The sequence below is a fragment of the Leptonychotes weddellii genome, chromosome 15 (assembly GCF_054177405.1).
Source record: "Leptonychotes weddellii isolate Sample4059 chromosome 15, ASM5417740v2, whole genome shotgun sequence".
In the NCBI taxonomy this organism is placed as follows: domain Eukaryota; kingdom Metazoa; phylum Chordata; class Mammalia; order Carnivora; family Phocidae; genus Leptonychotes; species Leptonychotes weddellii.
The window spans coordinates 3,358,924-3,373,203 of NC_138383.1; the positions used below are offsets into that span (position 1 = coordinate 3,358,924).

At 60.6% G+C, this 14,280-nt stretch overlaps 2 protein-coding genes across 8 annotated transcripts in view; one reads left to right on the forward strand and one right to left on the reverse strand.

Annotated features, from left to right (window-relative positions):
- The window catches only part of DNAH17 (dynein axonemal heavy chain 17), a 95,563-nt gene extending 81,289 nt beyond the window's left edge, over positions 1 to 14,274 (forward strand). Inside the window, exons 71-80 of the mRNA XM_081804364.1 lie at positions 2,060 to 2,208; positions 2,991 to 3,118; positions 3,734 to 3,961; positions 5,016 to 5,207; positions 8,087 to 8,266; positions 8,632 to 8,814; positions 9,741 to 9,923; positions 10,238 to 10,381; positions 10,773 to 10,998; positions 12,111 to 14,274. Coding sequence (XP_081660490.1) covers positions 2,060 to 2,208; positions 2,991 to 3,118; positions 3,734 to 3,961; positions 5,016 to 5,207; positions 8,087 to 8,266; positions 8,632 to 8,814; positions 9,741 to 9,923; positions 10,238 to 10,381; positions 10,773 to 10,998; positions 12,111 to 12,358 — 1,861 coding nt within the window. The 3' untranslated portion in view covers positions 12,359 to 14,274. The remainder of the gene's footprint in view (positions 1 to 2,059; positions 2,209 to 2,990; positions 3,119 to 3,733; positions 3,962 to 5,015; positions 5,208 to 8,086; positions 8,267 to 8,631; positions 8,815 to 9,740; positions 9,924 to 10,237; positions 10,382 to 10,772; positions 10,999 to 12,110) is intronic.
- Positions 6,571 to 14,280, reverse strand: part of PGS1 (phosphatidylglycerophosphate synthase 1) — a 42,340-nt gene continuing 34,630 nt past the window's right edge. For 3 of the 7 annotated variants that reach the window (XR_014140351.1, XR_014140353.1, XM_081804357.1), the window contains one exon: positions 6,571 to 9,917. The gene's annotated coding sequence lies outside the window, so the exon portion shown is untranslated. Of the gene's footprint in view, positions 9,918 to 11,604; positions 12,204 to 14,280 lie in introns of those variants that run through there. The other 4 variants (XR_014140350.1, XM_081804359.1, XM_081804356.1 and 1 more) reach the window with 2 other exon arrangements.

Sequence of the window (14,280 nt, forward strand, 5' to 3'; positions counted from 1 at the left end):
ACGGGGTGGATTGTGTGCCAGGCGCCAACCAAAGCCTCAGCTCACTTGCCCCCCCGAGTGGCCCCTGAGGCTCAAGGGCCCAGAGACGGCAGTGACTGGCCTGGGGCAGAGCAGTGGGGTGCCCGCAAACTACCTCCCCCCCACAAAAAAGCCCAGCTTCTGTGGTGCAGACACCCCGGGGCTCCCGGGGAGCGGCTGGGAGCTGACCCCAGCTCTCCTCTGCCAAGGATGCGGTGCCCAGAGTGGTGGGGCCCGCCGGGAACCAATGTGCGCTGTTCGTCATTAATTCACCCGCGGAGAATGACCGTGTGGCCTGCCAACGTCGTTAGCAACGGTGATTTAGTGACATTCCCGTCTAGGGCAGGACTTGGGACATTCCAGAAGTCCTTCCTGGACACGGATGCTAGCCTCCACATTGCGAGTCAGTTCCCAAGGCCGGAATCGAGTACAACTGGGGAGGGTTTCAGGAGGAGCGCCCCCGACACCCCGCCTGGAGCCCTCGTCGGCTCGGGAACTGCACAGAAGCCAGCAAAGGCCACAGCGAGAGACAAATCCTGATAAAAGGGTCCCCGGAAAGTCCTGCTGGCACCAAGGTCCCCACGGAGCCGGAGGGTGTGGGGCGGCCTCTGAGGGAGCCCTTCCCTCCACTGTTCTTTCAAAGACTTACGTGCTGCTTTTAAAGACACTAAATCTTAGTATTTCAGTGCCTGTGAATCACTCAGAACGTGGTAAGCTCAGCCCCCTGTGATGGAAAGGCGCAGAGAGCTCTAAAGGTCACCCCCAAACAACACCAGATTTCCCCTAAGAGGGGCCCAATTGACCCCAGACTTCTTGAGGGTCAAGAAAGTAAGTTTGGGGCTCGGAACACAGAGCTGCTTCTGTAAAGACAGGTATTTATGTAAATTCCTTTTTTTTCCCCTGTGATTTTTCTGATGAACCATGTTTTGTGGTCTTTGAGTTCACCAAGATGGCTGCAAACGTGAACTTCCTTCCTCCTCAAACCCCCAGTCCGGAGAGATCACCAGGACCAGCGAGAGCGGTCTGTGTTCAGCTTCTTCCTGCAGCCCTTGCTGGACAGCAGACGGAGAGCGTGTGGGAGACGAAATCGCCATAACCCGTCCCCTTGCCTGGGAGCGCAGACGGCTCGAAGGACCCAGGGGCCACCTGGTGCTGGGGCGTGCTCACCCAGAATGCCCTGGGTTGTGGTGCCACTGAGGCTTATGTTCCCTCCCAGGTGACCTGGGAGCCTCTGAAAACGGGGCCGCAGGAGACCACCTCTCACCTGCTGGCACGTTGTAGGGCCCGGCAGGGACGGAGGCGAGAAGCACCTGCTCCCCCGGCCACACCCTCCCCCGGCAAAGAGGAAAGCCCCCGAAAAGACTGCCTTCGGGCCTGAGACCTTGCTCTGCTTAAGAAAGTCCACCAAAGCGGCACCTGGCTGGCTCGGTCAGAGGAGCATGTGACTCTTGATCTCGGGGTCGTGAGTTCAAGCCCCACGTTGGGTGTAGAGACTACTTAAAAATAAAATCTTTAAGGGGGTGGTGCAGCTGGTTAAGGGTCCGACTCTTGATTTCAGCTCAGGTCATCATCTCAGGGTCGTGAGAGCAAGCCCTGCATCAGACTCCACACTCAGCACGGAGTCTTCTTGAGATTCTCTCTCCCTCCCCCACTGGGCCTCTGCCCACTCGTGTGTGCACTCTCTCTCTAAAATAAATAAACCTTTTAAAAAATAACTAAAAATAGGGGTGCCTGGGTGGCTCAGTTGGTTGAGCCTCTCTGCCTTTGGCTCAGGTCATGGTCCTGGGGTCCTGGGATCGAGTCCCATGTCAGGCTCCCTGCTTGGTGGGGAGACTGCTTCTCCCTCTCCTGTTCCCTCTGCTTGTTTTCTCTGTCAAATAAACAAATAAAAACTCTCAAAAAAAATAATTAAAAATAAAATAAAATCTTTAAAGAAATAATAAATAAAAGAAAGCCCCCCAAGAAGAGGGCCCTTCCACCAGGGGTCCCAGCCCACCCCGTCCCCCTCGCCGTCGGGTCTGACCAAGCACGTCTCCCTCAGGAACTTTGTGGAGGAGAAGATGGGCAGCAAGTTCGTGGAGGGCCGGAGCGTCGAGTTTTCCAAGTCCTACGAGGAGAGCAGCCCTTCTACTCCGATTTTCTTCATCCTTTCCCCAGGCGTTGACCCCCTCAAAGACGTGGAAGCCCTGGGTAAGTGGAGCCGGCCAGGGAGGCCTCAGAGAGGGGCGGCCACCAGGAAATGCGCATGAGCCACAGTGAGGTGCCCCTGCACCCCGGTGAGGAAACAGAAACCGATGAACCTGGGAGAGAGATGAGCCTCCCGCAGGCCCGGGAGGAGGCACAGCGGTGCGGAAAGCAGGCCAGTGCTTCCTTGGCGGGGGACACAGGCAGGCGCTGTGGGACCCCGCGATCCCACGGCTGGTGCACACCCCGAGAATGAAAGCAGGTGTTTAAGCACATGCTCCATAGGGCTGATCACTCACAATAGCCAAAAGGCAGATGAAAGCCAACGTCCATCAACTGTGAGTGGGTAATCCCCACGTGGTGAAGCCACACGATGGGACAGTTCTCAGCCACCAAAATAAGGTGCCGAGAGGCACTGCCCCACGGACACACCTTGAAAACACCGTGCCGAGAGGAGTCCCCGCCAGACACAAAGGCCCCCTGTTCTAGGGTTCAGCGTATCGGAAGCATCCAGAATAGGTAGATCCACAGACACACGGAGCAGCTGAGCGGCTGCCGGGGGCGGGGGTGGGGCTTCTTGATGGGAGGAATGGAGAGTGCTGGAACCAGAAGCATGGCTGCACAACACCGTGAATGTATTAAATGTCACCGAACTGTACACTTGAAGATGGGTTTGAAATTGGCAAATCTGATGTGTTTTTTACAATAGCACACAAAGCGGGGAGGGGTGAGATTCCCGGCAGGATGGCAGAGCCGCCCCCACGCACTTCCTATTCTCTTTCCTTCAGGGAAAAAGCTGGGATTTACCATAGACAACGGGAAACTGCATAACGTGTCCCTGGGGCAGGGACAGGAGGTGGTGGCTGAGGACGCTCTGGACATGGCTGCAGAGATGGGACACTGGGTCATTCTGCAGGTACGGGGGTGCCCGCACTTGCACCCATGGGAGGGGCAGGTGGCTCCTACACCACGTCCCCTCTGCCTGGTCCGTGACGTGGTGCGGCCGCCACCACCACCTTACTCGGTGAGAGGACGCTGGGCTTTAGGCCAGAGTTTCCCTACAGAGATGCTGCTTATGAAGCCCAAACTCCAGAGCGGACAAAAGCGCCGTTCCTCCTCCTCCTCTTCCTCGCTTGGGGGAAGCACCAGGGGCCCCTGCAGCCTCTCCGAGCCCTCTCCTGAACCCCAAGGAGCACCTGCAGTCCTGCCCGGCCTGCACAGGGTGAGCCGACCTCGGTCGGCATGGCCTAGCCTGGTCCCGAGTGGAGACCCCAGCTTCATGCCATTCCTTCTACCCAAACCTCAAAGCAGGGGTGGGGACCATATCAAGTCAGCCTTATGCCCGGGGAGGCCGGGGAGGACTCGCCAGGAGGCTGGAGGTCTTGAATTCACCGAGCACGAATACTGACTCCCAGGCCTCAGCAGAAATTGGCTGGCGTGCCCGGCGCCCGGGGAAGGGCGGACAGCGGGCACTGCTTGGAGGGACGTGTGGGAGGGACGCGTGGGTGCTAAGCCCCGGTCTTGGCCACAGAACATCCACCTTGTGGCGCGGTGGCTGAGCACCCTGGACAAGAAGGTGGAGCACCACAGCATGGGCAGCCACGAGGACTACCGCGTGTTCATCAGCGCCGAGCCCGCCCCCAGCCCCGAGTCGCACATCATCCCCCAGGGCATCCTGGAAAACGCCATCAAAATCACCAATGAGCCACCCACGGGCATGCACGCCAACCTGCACAAGGCTCTGGACCTCTTCACCCAGGTGAGGCGGCTTCCCCTCCGGCGCGCGTATCCCACAGACAGAAAGGCAGCTCTGGCCTGCACTGCTGGGGAGCAGGCTTGAACTCCGAGGATGGCTGCACCCTGGTTCTCGCCGCTCCACGCCACCCCCAGCACACACGTGCACGTGCGCACACGCACACACACACACACGCCTCACACCACGAAGTCAATATATTCCTGGAAGACTAAGTGAAACGTACATAGCGTGAAATGCAGTCAAGTTACAGCTTTAAAGACAGTTTCATGACCTGCGAGCCAGCACAGGTCAATGCATCACAGGTCCTGGGCTTGTCAGAGCCCCTCAGGAAGGGGCCCAGCTCTGGAGGGCGGTGTGCTGGGCTCCAGTGCATCTCGGCCCCCTCTCTGGCTCCTCAGGAGACAGAAGGAGATGCTCTTGGTTGGCTCAGGCTGCCGCCAAGGCCTCCCTCAATCCCCAGCAGGCCCCCACCTTGCTTCAGTGGGACAGCTCCTGTGGCCCCTCCCTCCCCGTCCAAACCTCCTGCCCCACCCCCAGCCTTGCCCCCTTCTGCAAGACCCTAGCATCTACGTTCATCTCTTGGCACCTGATCTTCTGTTCTGCACCAGAACCTTCTGGGTGCACACACTTATCTCCCAAGTGGAGTCTAAAACCTTTTTAAGGAAGACACCCCTACTGCCTGGTAACACCTACAAAGACTACTCATGGAGCACATTGTGCTGAGAATGAACAGCTCGCCATGGTTTCTAAACAGTCTGGGCTACTATTTGTGTGCGCACCGTGAGGGGTGCTGACCGCTGCCAAGGGACAGTACTTCTCCTTAAGTCCTGAAATGTCCTCTGTTTGTGAATATTTTATTAGAAAGCAGCATAATTTGACTTGTAATCAATACTAAGTGATAGAAGTGCCATTTCTGAAAGAAGTAAAGACAAGAAAGCATTCTCTCCTCCAGTCCGTGGACCGGGGGCTCCGGCAGCTGCCCCCCTCCACCCCGCGCTGCCCCTCCTGCCCCCAGCAAGACAGCTGGCAGAGGCAGGACTCGGGTCCCCTCCCGCAGGACACCCTGGAGATGTGCACCAAGGAGATCGAGTTCAAGTGCATCCTCTTCGCCCTGTGCTACTTCCATGCCGTGGTGGCCGAGAGGCGAAAGTTTGGGGCCCAGGGCTGGAATAGGTTGTACCCCTTCAACAACGGGGACCTCACCATCTCCATCAACGTGCTCTACAACTACCTGGAGGCCAACACCAAGGTAAGGGTGCGCCTGGTGCCCAGCAGGGTTCTCTGCGCCCCCAACCGCTCCCCGTCAACTGTGCAGTGGCTCATGCTCAGGACACATCCCATAGTGTCGTAACCCAAACAAAACCTGAAAACAAGAAGCCCTGAGACCCCACCCAGCAGGTGGATACGATAAGTGTCGCCCTGTCCCTGGCCACCAGCCCTGCGGCACTTGTCAGCCGTCTGGCAGTTCTTCCCCTTGGTAGCACACTCCATGGGGGCAGGCATCTCTGGGGGGCCTGCCCAGAAATCCTGGGGGGCGGGGACAAGGAGGGGCCTCCCTGGTGCATGGGCAGCGTCCGCAGACAGAACCCGGGTCCAGAGGGAAACCCAAAACGATCTCCCTGGAACACACGAGTGCTGCTCTGATTTTCCTGATGGTGGAGATACATGTGTGAGGTGCTCTGCAGATGGCCTCAGAGGATGGAGAAGCCCGCAGACTGAGAGGGGCCGCGCCCGGTCCCCCTCGGAGGGAGTCTGACTCCTGGAGAGCCCGGCACGGGCACAGCATGGCTGCTGTGACCCCCAGGGGAGGCAGGTGCCCACGCACCCCAGAAGCCTCGGCTCCTCCTCACTGGCCCCGAACCAGCAGTGACAGGACCACGGCACAGCGCCGATGACACCAAGCGGGCTGGGCAGTGGCGGGAGGGCCAGACAGTGGGACCAGGCAGTGCCCCTCCTCACACCCCGGCGGCATGGTGGCAGACGGTGCTGGGGTCCAGGGCCCCGGGCTTGAAGTCCAGCTCTGCCTCTCACCAGCTGAGACCTCCCCGACACTGGGGCTCAAGCTCCAGGGGTTGGGCGAGGAAAGTGCCCCGCCGGGCCTAGGGGTGCTGGTCTCAGGACGCCCGCCTGTTTCCCACTCTGCTGTAAAAAGCTCAAGATGTGGGCGGAGGCGAAGGAGGCCAGGGCCAGGGCGGGACGGCGAGCACAGCCTTGCATACCCTTCCCCACAGGAGGCCAGAGAAGGTCTGACGACCTCTGAGGACAAACACCATCACTCCCCCAGCCGTGACCCCGCAGGGCGGCCTCTCCACACTGCCATCACCCAAATCTGAGCCCACCACACGGCTCACAGGCTTGGTTCCTGGCGAAACCCATGCCCGGAGACAGGAGGGCCGAAGGGGCCAGCAGGCAGCTATCCCCAGGAAGGGAGCTGGTCTCCACCTGCAGGTGGCGGGGATGGAGGGCTGGCGGTCCGCTTCACCTAGAGCCGAGCTGAACCCTCGCAGCTACCTTCCAGCTCTCGCCAAGAAGGAGATGCTGGGGAGCGGCCGTGAAGGAGCAATTTGGTTAAGAGACGTTTTCTGGGGAGATTGGTATGGGAGGAACAGTGCTCGAGTTTTTTGAAGACGTTTATTCAGACACTTGCCCCATTATTCACACACACACAGAAGCCAAGGTGGGGAGGAAATGGCTCGAGAACGCATGCCATGAGCTTCAGCGACCCCCTGACAGGAGTGAATGACACAGGAACGCACGTCCTGCCGAGCAGTGACCGGTCAGGCTGGGCGCACCAGGCTCCAGGTGGCATGACCCCTCCTCTGTCCGAGCTCACAGCCTCGACAATGTTAAGTGAACAGAGGACATGGTCCAGAGCATTGGTTAAGAACACAGACCAACTCACGCAGACTCTTGGGGGAAGGCCAGGAGCCCTGTCTCTGACGAGTGCTCCAGGACTCTGTCGGCACGAGTGGGAACAGGGGTGGGTGGTGTCCGTCCCTGCTTGTTAGTGCCACGGTCCCCACCCCGCAGGGAAGGGCGTCCCTGGGAGGAAGCCCGCGGGGCCCAGGGGGTCAGAGGGGCCTGAGGAAGCGAGCTGTCCCCGAAGCAAACAAGTAAAACACAGAAAAGCAGCTCAGCACGTACCCAAGATAACCAGGCAGAGAACAAACTTTAAATCACAAAACGACAATTAAGAGAGTATTAACATTTTGAGTGAAATTCACGAGACCGAATCAGGCAACCGATGAGTGCACGAGTTCTTTACTCGATAAACTGTGTCAGGAGGCCACCCGCCTGCGCCGCCCGGGGCAGTGGCGGGACGAACCGCACGCACGTGGCATCCGAACTGCGTGAGATCCACACTGGACGGCAAAAGCGTGGTGCAGGTGAGAGTGTAAAATAGCTTATTAATTCATCGTTTTCATGCTGGCCGTCTGCTGGAACAGTCTTCTTACTTACGTGGCTGCTCGCAAATTTGGGATTGCATACGTGACTGCTGTCTGCGGCCCCCGAGCCGCTTCGGTTGGACGGCACCGTGCTGACACCTGCCAGCCGAGCCCAACTCCTGGCTTCGCGGAGGAGGCTTCAGAAGGTGGTGGCGGGGTGCAGTGGCCCGCGCAGAGCGCGAGGTCAGGCAGCCGCGCTCTGGGCGCTGCGCTACCCGTCTACGCAGCCCCGCGGGACGCGCAGGTACAGGGAGCCGCTGGGAACACGGAGCCAGGTAAGCTCAGCAGGACCGCAAGGCAGGCCACCGGATGGAGACATCGTAAAGGTGTGACCAACAGGACTCTGTGGCCAAAAGAAATGGCACCCAAGAGTAGACACCCAGTCACCGCGGAAACCGCTCCGGTCAGGTGGCCAGCGTACGGAGTCACGGGTGGCTGCGCGCCTCCGAGCGGGGCTGACATGGGAGGCCCGCGAGAGGGAGCGAATGGCGGCTGCAGGGTGGGCCTGTGGAGCACACTGCCGGCGGTCAGAGTCAGGGCAGAGGCCAGGCCACAGGTGGAGGGAACGGCCAGGCAGCCCTCGCCAAAGGAGCCAAAGGCAGGAGACGGCCAGGGGGTGCTGATGGCCGAGTCAGACCCCGAAGGGGCGGGGGCGCTTCTAACCGCTTGCGTCCTTTCTCAGGTGCCCTGGGACGACCTCCGCTACCTGTTTGGAGAAATCATGTACGGCGGCCACATCACGGACGACTGGGACCGGCGGCTGTGCAGGACGTATCTGGCGGAGTACGTGCGGGTGGAGATGCTGGAGGGCGAGATCCTGCTGGCGCCGGGCTTTCAGATCCCCCCCAACCTGGATTACAAGGTGAGCGGGGGGCTCTCTCTCGGGGACACGAGCTCGCCCGATGTGACAGCAGCCAAGGGCGATGCCGCCCCGGCCAGCTCTGGGGCCAGGCTAGCATCGCAAACGGAGTATCTGTGATTGAGCAAGAAGCCAGGCAACGGAAATGAGAGCTGGCTTGAAACAGCCTCTGGGGGCGTGGAGATGGTTCATGTGGCTGGGGGTTGGGGGGTGGAGCAGCCAGAAAGGGGGTTAGAGAACTGTGGGGGTTTGTGCAGACGGCAAGACGTGGGCAGAACATTCCGGTCCGAAACACTTGATCGGTGGACACGGGTTCCAGCTTGCACGGCTTTACCTTGGCAGCCCGCTCACCCACTACCCCTTCTCAGGGTTACCACGAGTACATCGATGAGAACCTGCCCCCCGAGAGTCCCTACCTGTACGGCCTGCACCCCAATGCAGAGATTGGCTTCTTGACAGTCACGTCAGAGAAGCTGTTCCGCACCGTCCTGGAAATGCAGCCCAAAGAGACCGACTCAGGAGCAGGCACCGGAGTATCTCGCGAGGAGAAGGCAGGAGCCTTAACACCCGGCCCAGGGCCAGACAAAGGGCGGGGCCTGGAACCTGGGGTCGAAAAGTGCACCCCCAGAAACCGGGGTGGAGCTGTGAGCTGGCAAACAGGCCCAGGGGTGCTGCCCAGGGGCTATTCCCCACCCCCAGGCCTCCCTCCCTGCAGACTCTAACTTGGCCCAGCTGGTGTGGGGGGGGGGGGCTCCTACCCGACAGCCCAGAGGCATCAGAACAGCCCCTCCCCGAGAGCTTAGAAGACCCCCGGGGGGCTCATCCCATTAATACTCGAAGAACCAAAAAAACTTCAGCGTTAAGAACTTTTAACCCGTTCTCACTTGCCTGGGTTACCTCTGCCGTCTAGTGAGCAATTAACACCCTTACACTGTCCAGTAAATTCTGGACAAGTTCTGTTAACAGCCAGCTGAGTACTGGGCTTACTGGTGATAGACCAGATTCTGGACCAGAAGACCCTCAGTGCTGTGAGGCCACACAGCCCTTCCTTGGTCTAATGACTAGAATCAGACTTCTCACGGCAGTGGTGTAGACGACCCCGTGTGGGCCACTCCTGGAGAGGGTGTGACCAGAAGGGTCCCCAAAGAAGCCCCCATGGAAGACTCGAAGGTCACAGTCCTATGGGTGCCAGCTGATCTGACGGGGGAAGGAAGCCGTGCATTTGGGAATGTCTGCAGCTCCCATGGCTACAGTCCAATGGCTTTGATGACCAGACTATTCAAAGCCTGTTGGCCAAGATCTCCTCCTCTTGTCAGACGTGCGGCTACACCTCCGGGACCGATTCTCAGGCAACTCCACTGCCCTTTGCTCCAGGAGCCCTCGCTGTGAACGTCCGGCGCAGGCTCCCCGACCCTGACGCTGGGGGTGGGCTGGCAGGCGCATGCGGTGACTGGGCTTGTCGGGGACTGACTTCCAGGTGAAGGCCGTGCTGGAGGAGATCCTGGAAAAGGTCCCGGAGATGTTCAACATGGCCGAGATCATGGCGAAGGCGGCTGAGAAGACCCCCTATGTGGTGGTCGCCTTCCAGGAATGTGAAAGAATGAACATCCTCACCAATGAGATGCGCCGCTCGCTGAAGGAGCTGAGCCTGGGGCTGAAGGTAACACCGCACAGGTCAGCTGGGACCCAGGGCAAGACTTAGGAGGCAGGCGGGCCGCCGCAAGCAGACCCCCCACCCCAGCTGCAGAGCACAGAGCCCGGGCCCTGGGCGTTGTCGCCGTACCGCCTCCTCTGGGTTCCCCGGTCCGGGGCTGCGGGCCCGCCAGGCCGGGGGGCACACACCCAGGATCTGTGCCAAGCTACTTTTGAGGACTCACAGCACGGATGGGGTGGGAGAAACAAGGCATGGGCCTGGCCAGGTCCGCGTGCCTGTGAGTGGCCTGGGCTGCCAGCGCCCCATCCGTATGTCCTTAGGGGGAACTGACCATCACGACCGACATGGAAGACCTGTCCACGGCGCTGTTCTACGACACTGTGCCCGACCCGTGGGTGGCCCGGGCCTACCCCTCCATGATGGGCCTGGCGGCCTGGTACGCCGACCTGTTGCTCCGCATCAGGGTGAGGACAGTGTCCCCGGGTGTCACAGCACACCCCACCCCCCAGGGCCGGCAGGACCGCGGCTGTGAAGGGGCCGCGTGTCCCCCCAGAGGCCTAGAGGCCCTCACTGGCCTGGCCTTCGTCAGAGCAGGGCCGGAAGGGCCTGGCCCAGGCCACAGAGACGCCTGACAATGTAGGCACTTCCTGCAGAAGGGACAGCGGCCCGACAGCCCTCTGCGCCAGAGCCCAAAGCCCCAGGGGCACCGTCCGGGGAACCGCCTTGTCAAAGCCTCCTTTGGGACCCTAAATTGTCCTCGGATGTGAAGCCCCTCTCCAGACCCTCCTCCTCCCATTCCCTCATTTAAACTGGAGCCAGTGGGCACCGGGCTCTGCTGAAGTACGTTTCCACCAGGAGCTCGAGGCCTGGACGACAGACTTCACCCTGCCCACCACTGTGTGGCTGGCCGGCTTCTTCAACCCCCAGTCCTTCCTCACGGCCATCATGCAGTCCATGGCCAGGAAGAACGAGTGGCCGCTGGACAAGATGTGTCTATCTGTGGAAGTAACCAAGAAGAACCGGGAGGACATGACGGCACCGCCCCGAGAGGGCTCCTATGTGTATGGGCTCTTCATGGAAGGTAATGAGGGTGCCGGTCAGAGGAAGCTTCCAGAGCCAGTCCCGCTGGGCTGGAGGGCAGAGACCAGCTGGGAGGGGGCAGGTGGGAGAGGCACGCGGAAGGGGCATGTCGGCTGGAAGCTGGACGCTGGTGGAGACGGTGGCGCGAGTCTGAGAACGCTCTCAGACAGCAGTCCGGAGACCAAACCTGCCGCACAGGACAGCCAGCCTGGCTCTGCCTGGCCGGAAACGGCAGGCGCATCCTTAGGTGTGAGCACCTGTTTCAGGGCGGTGAGGAACACGGCCCTCCCAGAGGGCCTGGGGGCAGGGAGCCCGGGCAGGCGGACAGCTGGGGGCGCCAGCGTTCCCGCCCCGGTCCCACCTCCACGTGGTCGGGCAAGCAGCAGCAGGGAGGGCACCAGCTGCCCCTACCTCCCCTGTCCTGCGCCGGCGGAGGCCGCAGGGCCACCAGGCAGCCTGGTCCCTTAGACCTGTCGAGCTGAGAGGCAGCTTTTTCCACCACAAACCGTCCCACTCAGCAACTGACGCCACCCCCTTACCTGTGGGGGTGTCAGGGTTTAGCCGGCAAAGGCTCAGGGCTCCCCAGTCCCCACGTCAGAGACAAGCATGACAGAGGCCGCTCTCCATGTTTATTTTGGAATGACAGACAAAAAACACAAACACCATTAACAGGGTGAGTAAGAACGATAGCGGTCTGGTTAAAGGCAAATCAAAGTTCTGTGTGTGTGCGCACATATGATCGCGTGCCCTGCGCATGCACACACAGGCTGGACGATGCACATGTGACCTCCTGGGACTTCCAGCTGCAGCCACCACTTCCTGCCACTGAGGCTGAGAAGGCTGACGGACAGGTTCTGAAAATACCACCCATGTAAACGGGTGGCCCCGAGAACTTGAGGCAGAGCTATCCCTCTGAGGCGCCTGGCGGGGTCCCAGGGGTCCCGGCATGCCCAGCACTCCTGCCCAGTCCTCTGCTCACAGCCCCACCTTCAGCCGAGCCTGCGCCAGTCCACCCCCTGGCGCCCCTGCCAGCCCCAGCTCGCTGCCGGCACACCACGCAGCACCCAGGCACGGCCCCACAGGCCACCCTGACCTCGCCGTGCTGTCCTGCAGGCGCTCGCTGGGACACCCAGACTGGAGTCATCGCTGAAGCCAGGCTGAAGGAGCTGACGCCAGCCATGCCCGTCATCTTCATCAAGGCCATTCCTGTGGACCGCATGGACACCAAGAACATCTATGAGTGTCCTGTGTACAAAACACGCATCCGCGGCCCCACCTACGTCTGGACCTTTAACCTCAAGACCAAAGAGAAGGCAGCGAAGTGGATCCTGGCGGCCGTGGCCCTGCTCTTACAGGTCTAGCATAGCTGGTGCCAGGGTTGACAATTAGAAATTCAGCCCTGCCACTGTTCCTTATTTTTATAGGAACCGATAGTTGCCTTTTGTCTAAGTAACCCAGACACTTTAGAAGCACGTCAAGGTGGACGGGCCAGAGAGTGGGGGCGGCGGTGCAAGGGGGGGTGCAGGCCGGATTAAAACAGAAGTCACTAAGTTGCGCTTGTCTGACTCACTGGAGCTGGGGGACTCCCCTGTTCCTGCTGCTGAGGCGAGCCCCCCAGGAGCCCAGCCCCCAAACCCTGCCGGCCCACAAGCAGCTTGGAGGTGTGAGCACAGCAGCCATGGCCTCTGGCCTGACGCGCCACGCAAGCAACCCACCAGTGAGGGGCCAGGGCGTCCGTACCAGCAGGAACTGCCACCTCCACAGTCCCCTGAGGCGCTGTCCCTTCTCCCAAGGACAGAGAACCTTTCTTGATTCAGACAAAGCCTCCTCCCTCCCAGGTCCCGGGTGCTGAGACACGCCAGTCCAGAGGCAACTTTGTACCTTCAACCGCCCACTTTCTGAGCATGCGCACAGAACATCACGAACTTGGTTCCCGGGACAACCATTAATTAACGTGTGTCCTTGGAGGTCACAGGCTTGTCATGTCCACAATAACTCCCGGAGGCCGTGGGTCCCTTTTCAGGAGGCACAGCACCTTCCTTTCCTCCCGCCCCTGCGGTCCCCACATCCCGGGGGGGTCCCCCGCCGCACCCCAACTGTGGCCGGGCAAGCTGGGGCATGGGCAGTGCCACACCAGAGGGCCAGTGCCTGGCAGCCGGGGGTCCTGACTTCCCCCGGGGACACGCGCTGCAGCGAGCATGGGAAGGCCGACACCCCCGCCCTCTGCCTATCTGTGTTCCGGGCCCCAGAACCTGTCCAGGGAGACAGGACTAAGGAAAACCACCGGTCCGATGAGGAAAAGCGCCCCAAGCACACACAGCCCACTGCACCCGGGGGCCGGCACGTGCTGGTCCCAGGGCTACCCTGGGATGACCTGGCTGACGCCTCAGGCCCTGACTTTCCGCAGCCATTCCAGCCAAGTGAGCGGGCTGCCATTCGGGGCTGGCCGGGCCGGCGGCACACACACAAGGGGAGGGAGGGAGGAGCCAGAACGCTGGGGAGCACAGTGAAGGCAGCTAGCAGAGCCCGCAAACTCCAGCAGAAGCCTGACACCCCTGATGTTCTTGGGCTCACATGCAGAGCACAGGAGGCCCTCCAGGAGCATGTGGCCTCCGGCTAAGTTCAATCTGATCCTGAAGTTCTGTGAGAACTTTTTTCCAAGTAGTCTCACTGGAACCACAGAGAGGAGACTCCACTTAACTCTGAGGGTAACACTCGCAACAGTCCTGGGGCCTGGTGGGGCTCAAAAAGAAGGAAAGATGCCCCTCCAATACTCGGTGGAGGGAGCTGAGAGTCCAAGCCCTTTGGGGCTGCCTTGTGGAGCTCCCACAGCGCTTGCTGGGCAGCCCCTCTGCCGGCCAGGAGGGGTCGCTGCTGCCCTTCGTGTCCCAGCCGGAGAGCCCGCGGCCTCCACTCCTGGGACTAGACAGACAACTACCGACCAGCAGCCACCAGGCAACTCAGTTTTAATCCCTGGTAATAACCACAAAATGGGAAGGTTTTGCAATTTTGCCTGTAGAGCCTGAAATAAAACAGCAATTTCTTCCACACGTACTGTGGTTAGCTGACAAAACGACCTCCCAACTTTCCAAGAGATGATTCACCTTTGGGTCGCAATCCAGTGACAGGGACTCAGGGACGGTGCCTCCGCAGGTGCTGTGGGACCTGGAGGCCCTGCCTCCTGGGGGGCCGGAGCGCTGGGCGGGGGGAAGCACCCGGCGGGAGGGCCGGGCCAGCCTGAGGTGGTTAGCAGAGACAAAGGGAGCACCTCCTGGGGGGCCGG